The sequence below is a fragment of the Odontesthes bonariensis genome, chromosome 6 (genome assembly GCF_027942865.1).
Source record: "Odontesthes bonariensis isolate fOdoBon6 chromosome 6, fOdoBon6.hap1, whole genome shotgun sequence".
Classification (NCBI taxonomy): Eukaryota; Metazoa; Chordata; class Actinopteri; order Atheriniformes; family Atherinopsidae; genus Odontesthes; species Odontesthes bonariensis.
Genome location: NC_134511.1, coordinates 16,699,223 through 16,709,404, shown reverse-complemented (window position 1 = coordinate 16,709,404; position 10,182 = coordinate 16,699,223). Strand labels below are relative to the sequence as shown.

The 10,182-nt window shown below is 39.1% G+C and overlaps 1 protein-coding gene across 1 annotated transcript; it reads left to right on the top strand.

Moving 5' to 3' along the window:
* Window positions 1-2,221: 2,221 nt before the first annotated feature.
* On the top strand, window positions 2,222-7,605 carry cdo1 (cysteine dioxygenase, type I). The gene is made up of 5 exons (XM_075468998.1): window positions 2,222-2,474; window positions 3,746-3,823; window positions 4,648-4,805; window positions 5,229-5,398; window positions 6,605-7,605. The coding sequence occupies exons 1-5, from the start codon at window positions 2,305-2,307 to the stop codon at window positions 6,632-6,634; spliced, it is 606 nt and encodes a 201-aa protein (XP_075325113.1). The 5' UTR covers window positions 2,222-2,304; the 3' UTR covers window positions 6,635-7,605.
* Window positions 7,606-10,182: the final 2,577 nt, after the last annotated feature.

The following is a 10,182-nucleotide window of genomic DNA, read 5'->3' as shown; positions in this document are numbered from 1 at the left end:
TAATGAAATTGACCAAAAAAAGTGTATTTATCTAGTTATTTGCGATCATTTGTTTAAAGCTTGTTTCATGGCCAAACCAACTTAGTACTAAAACTGAATCATTAGAATTGACAATGAACACAATCGGAAATTCAATTCAATTCAACTTGGATAGTGTAGTGGTAAGATCACCATGTTTCATGTAGGTGACCTGGGTTCAAATCCCCTGCATGAAAGGTGCTACCTGCAGTAGGGGTCCTGAGGCAAGACCCCGTTACCCTATCTGCCTACCTGTAAGTCGCTTTGGATAAAAGCATCTGCTAAATGCATAAACATAATATAACCTTCTGTATTGGAAATTGGGCTGCACGGTTGTGTGGTTAGCACCGTCACAGCAAGAGGGTTCCAGATTCAATTCCCTGCTTGGGCCTTTCTGTGTGGAGTTTGCATGTTCTCTCAGTGGACTCTGGCTTCCTCACACCATCCAAAAACATGCATGTGAGGTTAATCGGTGTCTCTAAATTGTCCCTATGAGTGAGTGGGAGCTTTGTTTGTCTCTGTGTGGCCCTCTGATGGACTGGCGACCTGTCCAGGCTGTATCCTGCCTCTCGCCCAACGACCCCCTAAAATTGGATTAAGTGGGTAAGAAAATTGATGGATGGGTTGGAAATGAATCAATTCAGGAAATCAGTTGCAATAAACAGGCAAAGAAAAAAACATTTGCCCTCTCTGGGCCTGAGCTGATTTTAAGATGCACTTAGGTGACGCAGAACACTGTCCAGTTATCTGATTAATCAAAAATTGAACTTTTTTTCTCATGAATGCAGTTTCATCCAGGCTAAAGATTAGAGGTTATCAGCACAAAATTTGAAGCCATCACCCTATTGGTGTGTGGGTGCATATGTAAACATGGCAGGCACAGGTACTGATATACATCTGCAAGCTGAAGGATACTTCCAGGTTAGCCGGTGCCATCCTGACGAGGCCTTTCTCAGGGAAGGCTTTGCCTATTTCAGCAAAACAATGTTAACCTCATTCTGCAAGAGTTACATCAGCATGCCTCTAAAATGAAAGAATGAAATTTCTCAGCCGCTGAAAAAAATGGCACATTCTGAGACTAAACATTCCACGTGCACTGCCCTGAACTGTTGAGCAGCTTAAAATTTGGATCCAGCAAAGATGGGAAAACATTTTGCTCACAAAACTACTACAAGTGTTCTCTTTGGTTCACAAACACTTACATTGTTGTTAAAAGAAGAGCTGATGTTACACAGGGTTTTGTTGTTTTTATCTATAGTCTACAACAGAAAAATGCCATGTTCAAGTGGCATAATGTTTTATTAAAGGTTTTATTTTAAATGGCTCGTTTATTTTAAGCCAGTTGTAATCTGCAGTTTCAGTTTTAAAATGATGTGCTTTGCTGGGAAGTTTCAGCCAGAGGGTGGAGCTGAAGACTGCTGATGAGGACAGTGCTGATGATGTGGCAGCTGAGAATAAATCTTGGAACAGCTTCCCAATCAAAGAAACTTCTCCACTTTCCATGTTGTCCTTAAGTCTTCTTAGAGAGGATTTTACACTGACATGTTTTCAGTCAACGGCAAGACAAAAAAAAACATGCAGTCCTAATAGCACAGTACATCTCAAAATACTCTTTTTGGGTTGACAAAATTGCTGCATATAGCTTCAGCTTTTCATTCATAACAACAATTAACAGTCTCTCAACACAGTTGACCCAGACACAAAGAGGGTGATTAAAGACAAAAGATAAATGCCAGCAAAACATTCTTGTTCCACCATTTTCCCCACGTTTGTTCTTTCCTCCCCCACTTGTTTGTGTGTCCTGCACACACCTTGGACAGTGACCACTTGGCTGTCCAAAAAGACGGTGCACAAACAGAAAGTGTAACAGCAATAGTTAGAGGAATTCCGCAGTGAGAATGTCAGGGGGTAAAAGTGGGGGGTTGTGACGATCGTGTTGATCGAATTCATGGGGGATTATTCCAAGTACTTAATGCGTGAAATTAATGCATATATCCGGTCAGAATCTAAAAAGTAAAGGCAGAAAACAATGAAAAAGTGTGCGTGGGAGGAATATACAGTTGCTTGATTTTTAAATTTTACAATACGCACTCATGGTAAACTTTATTTAAATTAGAATGAGCTGGGGGCGTTCACCTTTTCCCATAATGGTACAGTCCCAGCTCGCCCCTAAATTGCTGCGCCAGCCTATAAAAACGTCTAGTCCGTGCAAAGTTGGAGAAGGAGCCTGATACATTTTGAACCGATTCGAAGTATCTGAAAAATATCCTCCTCTGCAGCACGGAGATGGAGCCAACCGACAAGGGGAAGCCAGAAACTTTAGATGAACTGATAGAAATCCTGCATAAAATCTTCGAGAGTGACAACATCAATGTTGAGGAGGTTCAAAACATAATGGAAGCATATGAGAGCAAACCCCACGAATGGGAGAAGTTTGCCAAGTTTGATCCCTTCAGGTAATTTTCTTTCTTTCTGTCTTTTTTTGCTTTATTTTTCTTTTTGCGGTATCCCGCTCATATTACCAGCGACTAACTAATTAGATATTGCCCATTTGTAATGCAGATGTGGGTTGTTGTTTTTTGCGCCGTTGCAGTTTTTACTGGGTGCTTTGTCGGTTTGAAAGTTCAAACTATACTTTTGTAACTTTTTTTTTCTTTCTTTACTCTTTCTTGCTTTGTATTTTCTGTCGCCGTTCTTACACTCTATTTCAGTGAGCATCATCTGCTCATGAATATAGTGAGTTATTCATGAAGTTTATCTGTTGAATGCATTGAGAAAATTCGTAGGCTACGTGTCATTTCACTTGCTCAAATAACAGAAACGCCTCCCTGTCTCCATCTAAAGAAGCACCTTTCTTCACACTTTATTTGAGTGCGAGAAAGAACGCTTTGTTGGCGTCATCTGTGCGGATGCTGTTTACTTTGGTCGGTCGCTCACAGCCCGAGACCATGATGAGATGAATCATCGCTCTGATCCTCTTTGAGGTGCCAACTTCTCTTTATGAGAACTGGCTGTTCAGTTCAAAATGCGTAGCAATGTTTTGGTGGGCTCAGTAGAGGGTGGGTGATCGGGCCATCCAATCAACACCACGGAACGGGTACACACCCGCTGATTGTTGCAGACCTCCATGCTTGACGCGGCTGCAGCCGCCCTGAAAATGCCTTCTACATGACGGAGTCGAGAGATGAAAACGTGCACACATCGTTTACAGAGCAAACAAGGTCAGCCTGTGACAGCCTTGAATTCCCTTTTGCTGGAAGTACAAAATGTAAAATTCGACAGTGTCAGTGACCGCGGTCCAAGATGGACTTGTGCGCAAGTGACGCACAACAGTTTCAACATTTGCTCAAGTGATATTGTGACCTACCTCCTCCCCTTTTACTTTTGACATTTTGCGTATTTGAACTTGACCGAACAGCAAAAGTGAAAATCAAATTCTTTCAGTTTTACACTGAAACCTCCAAGGGCTTGGATGCGTACTGCTAACAGAATTTTTAGATTTAAGTTTGCCAAAACTCAAAATAATTCTGCACCTTTGAAATGATTGATATTTGTTGGTTGGTTCCATGTCAGGTCTTCATCAAAGCCTTTGATGAAATTTCAAATTCACCTTTAACATAAAGGTTCCACAACTCCAGACCCCTTTACACAAATAACAGTACCATAAATTATGTGTCATATCTTTCCATGTTTTCCATATTTTTATTTTTTATTTTTTGCATTGCAGGTACACAAGGAACTTGGTTGACCTGGGTAATGGAAAGTTCAACCTCATGATTCTCTGCTGGGGTGAAGGACATGGCAGGTGAGTTGGAAAAGAATAAGTCACTGGGCTAAATTGATGCTCGTCATTTGATATTTATTCAAAGAACAACAACATCTCTCATTACATATTTTCTGTCAACAAGGGATCATGGTTTAACAATACCAATATAACCCTCTCATGCTACCACTCTACTAAATCTAAATACCATTGGTCGTATATTCAAGTCACTTCTCTGGTAATTATTGTATTGATAAGGAAAAATAAGACATTTTGTTTGCCGACAGAGTGTGTGTAAATCAACATCATTTAATGACATAACATGCTCCACTTTGTCAGCAAACCACCGGGCTGGAGTTCAACTTGTTACTCAAGTTCAAACCAAACGATCAGACTTCACTAGAACTTGGCTACAGATTGAGGGAAGCAGATAAGCAGATGATTCTCACTAGATAAAAGATTTATCTGCAGTTCAACACATCCGATGGGTTTGACCGAGGTGTGGTTTTATCAATGTTAGCCACTGGTTTTATCATATACTCCCTTGCTCCCCCTTTTTTTTTAAATCAAGAACATGCAGTTAGATGTGATCGAACAAAAGTTTAACATAGTTTTTCAGTTGATAGGCTTCACAAAAGCAGCCTAAACATGTTATTCATTCGTCACATCTAATTCGGCACCATTGTGGTATTGTGCAAACAGTACTTTCAGCCCAGTCAACCAAAGAGATTAAGATTTCACAGCAACACTGACTCTCCAGAAGATAAAAAACTGTCCCACCCTTTTCCTCTCTTAATGTGATGAAGCGGCCTGTGTTTGGCATATTCTGATGCTATATACTTGTGTTTTTCTTTAACGCTTTGCAGTAGCATCCATGACCACACAGACTCGCACTGCTTCATGAAGATGCTGCAGGGGCAGCTGAAGGAGACGCTGTTCAATTGGCCAGATGACAAATCAAAGGGGGATATGGTCCAGAAGTCCCAGAGAATTCTCCAGGAAAACAAGGTTGCTTACATCAATGGTAAGAAATGCGACCGTTCTTTTCTTTATTACAGTTGATCTAATCTTAATTTCTTGACATCGTGTTACGCTCATATTGTTATACAGTTGTGTTGAGAGCTAAAAAAAACAAGCTTGTTCTGTCCCCTTTGAGATATGCTGATGTAACGCATCCGTCGGACATGGCTGGCATGGTTAAATGTGTCATCTTTCAGAGCAGACAGTAATACACCAGTTTTCAGCCTTTCCAGTTACGTAATGCCAAATTGTAATGAACGGTTTTAAAGTCCTGCCCCTAAATCACTGCAGTTACTCCCTAAAGCAAAGAGAGGCCCGGTGTAATGTTTGGTATCAGTTGCTGGTTATTTAGCTCCCAGTAAATGCTTTTGAGTACTGCTTCACACCATTCTTGTGACATGTTTTCACTCTTGTGTGCGTGTTTTAGACTCCATTGGTCTGCATCGTGTGGAAAATGGCAGCCACACAGAGGGCGCAGTGAGCTTGCACCTGTACAGCCCCCCGTTCAACACCTGCCAGACCTTTGACCAGAGGACAGGCCACAAGAGCACGGTCAAGATGACCTTCTGGAGCAAATATGGAGAAAGGACCCCATTTGTAAGATACTTTTTAAGGCCGTAATTGATATCTTACTAGTTAACATATCTGTCACAAATACCCATGAGCAGGTGTTTGCATAATTTTGACTTGTGTGCATATTTGAAGACAAGTTAACCAAAAGGGGAAAAAAAATCTGATGACTTAATATTTGCAAAAACACAAAGCCTGAATGTTTCTTGGTCTTTGGATGCCTAAAATTTACAAAGTCCACTTTTGTAAGTGGAGGTTGTGAGACTTTAATAGTAGGAAACTGCAATGTTGTGGCAAAACGACAACAACAAACTCTAAATACAACACTGCAAAATACTTGCAGACCTCCTTGTTAAAGGTAAATTAAACCATTTATTACCTACCATAAAGGTATGTTTCAGTCAAAGTATAACTGGATCGAAGAACGTGTAAGACTGCATATCATGCCAGTTCTGTCTACCTCACAGTTTGTGCTGCAGATCATGTAAAGTTCGGGACTTTTTATATTTTACCAAACACTTTCACACACCAGAAAACTGCAGAGCACTAACCGAATGCAGACTTTTCCATTACCCCAACATGCCCGTGTGCAGGAAGTGGGAGGTTTTTATTGTTTCTTGCTTCTCTCATTAAGCCAAGCCTATAAGCTATTAAAGCGGCATCCCTCGAAGAAAGTTTCCATCGCCATGAAACAACTTCTCACGTGCTGGTGTTATAACAAAAATGTTGCTTTAGCAGAGAGGAGAAGGATCAAATAAGTTCCATTTTACCTTTGAATAAAATCTATTGCCTAGACGTTTGAACAAGATTAATTACAGATAGAATTACATCTACACAAAAGATTGAGGTAAAACAAGAACAACTGGCTGTTTTAGCCAACCTGCCGACAACGTCGGCCTTATCAGAACTCTACACGTTGTATAAGCATACCTTGACCATAAACCTTTATGTTTGTCCACTAGATTGCAACACTAAATAGAGGAGATAAGATTAGGAAGAGTGTGAGCACACAATGAACTTAATAATGAACTTGCCAGAAGCTCTTAACAACTTTAGCAGTCTGAGGTGTTTTTTTTTTATTTTTTTTAATTTTTTTTTTTAGTCAGATCGCAACTCAGGTTACATGAATTGACTTTTAAAAATCCTATTTTGATTTAGGACAGAACTTCCTTAAAGGATGTCATTTATTGACCCTAACATCAGTCTTTCTCTCTCATGTCACCCCTTTTGTAGGAGACCACAGTTTCGCAAGAGAACAACTAGAAGTCACCAAAGGAGGCTCTGGATGAAGAAGACTTTTGCATTTGAAATGGCATTGCTTTGCAATTAATTGAAGGGAAACTGCTGGGGATGCAAAACGTGGGCTTGCTATGACTAAGCAACCTATTTTAAAATCAGGACTGGGCTGGTTCCAAAAGAAACCCGCTAATTAGAATGGCTTTATTGCTGCTTAGTGTGAGCTTGGCAAATACTGATGAGCACAGGACGAGTGCATGAATAGGCTTGGGCATGGATTGTATCTGCCTTTTGTTTGCTGGGCCTGAGGATACCCTTTTCCAATCACCGCATTCCTGTCTGTCCACAACCTGTGTAACCACACTTTTGTAAAGTTATAGCCCATAGACAAAGAGTAGAGCTTTAGCATTTTAAAGAGGAAATATTGCTGTTGCTGAGGTTCTCTTTTATATTTTAAGGAAAAGAAAAGCAAAACTGTAATCCAGTTTTTGTTGTCAATGATACTTTTATTGCTGTATTTACTGTTGATTTATACCACTCAAATTTGTCTTAATGCCTGTTGAAAATGGTCAAGGAATGTGGCAATATTTGTACATTTAACTTCAAAAGTTTTTTGGGCTTTTTTCTATTTGCATTTGGAGTCATGTATGTAAAGCTTTAGAGTTGTGTTGTTTTTAAAAGTGCAATGCATGTAATTTATTTGCAGGATATGCTGTTCACTGAAGAAGTTTTTTTTTTTTTTTTTTTTTTTTTAAATCGAAAAGCTTCTAAATGTGTTCATACTTAGAGAGTATTTAGGAGGGACTATTTTGTATTTTTGAAACACGGTATGTTTAGGTAAGACTCGTTCTTTTTCTCAGGATTTTGACAAATTTTGATTGTAGCTAAATATTTCATAATCTCTCATAGCTCTTTCAATTGCAACCATGATTTCTGTAATCTAGCAATAAATCTTGCCATAACTGTGGACAATTAAACACCACTATCCTTTCACATAAGTTCATTCTGTTTTGTCTTTGTTTTTCATATTAGATACAGTTTTGATCAACATTGAGGATGTTTTATTCAAACATGGTGTAGTTATGCAAACGCCTCTGTGTCAAACAGAAAAGAATGATGGTAAAAGAAATTCATTTCTTAGTTCTAATAATTCTCGATTTACAGTAAATACAAAATGTTTGCTTTTGATGGGTTACAAATAGTCGCATAGAAAGACATTGCAGTAACGCAGCAGTTTGTTAAAAGATAAGTTGTACCTGGCACCAGCCTGACATGCAAACCCAACACTGAAGCGTGCACTTTAATCTGCAGTGGAACTATTGATGGGTCGTTACCTTGACCAATGAATAGATTACGTTGATGGCGCACCGATAACAGTATGAATGACAGACATCGGCGTCTGTAGACAGTTGGCACCGCTCTGGCAGGGTGGTGTTTAAATAGTGACTTACTAAAAAAAAAAAAAAAAAAAAAGGTAAGGTGCTATTGAAAAGAGTGTACATGCAAATATTAATTTATCTGCATACCTGAACAATAGTACTGATAATTTATATACACACACATATAAATATATGTATGCGCAAATGTGTGTGCGTGTATTTCAATGTTGTATTCCATATTAAGAATAGAGAAAATGCATAGTTGTCTGGTCTCTAAATGCACTTGTATTTGTAAAAAACGAGTCAAAAAATGTAGTCGATTCCTTTAAAACCGGACCTATGGAATGCACAAACACATACGCTTGACATTTGAAAAAAACATTTATAACTACCAACAGTTATGTTTAACCCAAGCACACAATTCTTAATCATTTGCCTTTGCTGAAAGCACAGTGCACTTGTTAATTGAGTTTATCAAAATTTCCTCAGCGTTTCTATGTACCAGGTCAACTATGAGATGGCTCACAGCCAGACTTATATAATAATGAGGTGATCATCTTGATTGCCCTGGCAAGAGACCATAATCTCTGTGTGCCAGACTGACAGGAGTTCCATTCACATCACTTTTAGCTTCCTCCGACGACATGTTTTGATGTTTAAGTAGTTTTTGCTGCCTAAACTGGACCAACAACTTGTGGTTATCTAATCTTTACTTTAGTAAGTAGTTTTGATGTCTAAACCAAACTGTTGCCCAAACTTTTACAAGTTAATTTTGTAGCCTAAGCCAAACAAATTAGTTTTGTCATCTATACTTTACCAAGTAGCTTTGTCACCTGAAGCAAACGTAGCTTTGTTCTCTATACTTCATTCTCTAAATTCTTTTGTCGCATCATGTTGACCTATTGTCTGGAGTTTTTTTACACTTGCTTGTGATTGTAATTTCACAATTCTCGTAAGTATTCAGCTGTCTCAAGAGGTAACTCGTTCAATATACCCTTTCTAAATCCCTGAGGTGTAGATTCATAACATAATGTTGTCTCGTACGATTTCCTTTCCCTCCACCAAAACAAGTAGTGTTGTCTGAAACTTTACAAAACAGTTTTTCCTCCAATCATCAAATTTATTTTAGAAGTATTCACTTTCCAGTGTCTTAACTCAGTCCTAGCAGCTGTAATCAATCCACATACAATAATAGACTGTGAGCCTTTTGATACATTTAGTATTTATGATCCGACACTTTACAGACACAAAACAGGTTTCGGGGGAATTGCTGACCCTTTCCAGTGACCCAGGACTGCCACAGCTTTAAGCCAGAATAGTTTCACTCAGATTCTCACTCTTGTATGCAATGCAGGAATACCTGTTCCTTTTAGCTTTTTAAACCATGTTCCAAGCAGTCAAAGACCACTCGGTACATTTTAAACAAGCATTCAGATTGCATGCAATCAGACCACGTAAATATTCACAGTTTAAGCATCTCACAAAGCCAACCTGGACACTGCACCAGTGTCTTAACTTATTTTGTTTAAGATAAGATTGATTCTGTAAATCAAGTGACATTTACAACAAGGGATTTAAGTTCCCATTTCAACCTCTGGCATCTTTTCTTAAGACCTTCGAGTATCTATGAATAAAAGCTTCTTCAAATGAACTGTAAGGCAATCTCAACAGTCTACATGCTAAACTTGGGTGCCATGGCATCTTGCTTCAGGTGAAAGACAACTTGCAATGTACTAGCTGCAACAGCCTACTGAAATATTATGAAGTGAGTGAGTAATTGTGCGGTGTTTTTATCTGTTGTTTCATCTTTGTCAAGCTGTCTGCAGCCTTGATTATTTTTCCCTTTCCTCCCAGCTCCCTCTTCTTCACCTCTTAAACGTGGTACTTTGTTCATGCTGCTTCAGTAGTACTCATATCTGTGGAGCAACAGGTAAAGATCATAAAATATGACGTAACAATGGTCCCTGCTGTTACTGCCTGCTCTGTTCTGACAGCAGTAGGACTGAAAGTGCAAAGTAGAGTCTGGGATTGTGTCTTATGATGATAACAATAGGTAAGGGATGTAGAACCTTCTATGACACCACAAGAAGTGGATGAGCATTGATAATCTACTTATCAAAGTGGCCTCAGCAAATCGATAGTGAATTACTCATTCATACCACAATTTGTTCATACGCTGTTCTACGTGTGTGTTGG

What these genes read in the sequence shown, in the direction of transcription:
- cdo1 (XM_075468998.1), top strand. Translation starts at nt 2,305, where the DNA reads ATGGAGCCAACCGACAAGGGGAAGCCAGAAACTTTAGATGAACTGATA. An exon ending in TGGGGTGAAGGACATGGCAG is followed by an intron (nt 3,824 to 4,647) that starts GTGAGTTGGAAA and finishes AACGCTTTGCAG; the next exon opens with TAGCATCCATGACCACACAG. An exon ending in CAAGGTTGCTTACATCAATG is followed by an intron (nt 4,806 to 5,228) that starts GTAAGAAATGCG and finishes TGCGTGTTTTAG; the next exon opens with ACTCCATTGGTCTGCATCGT.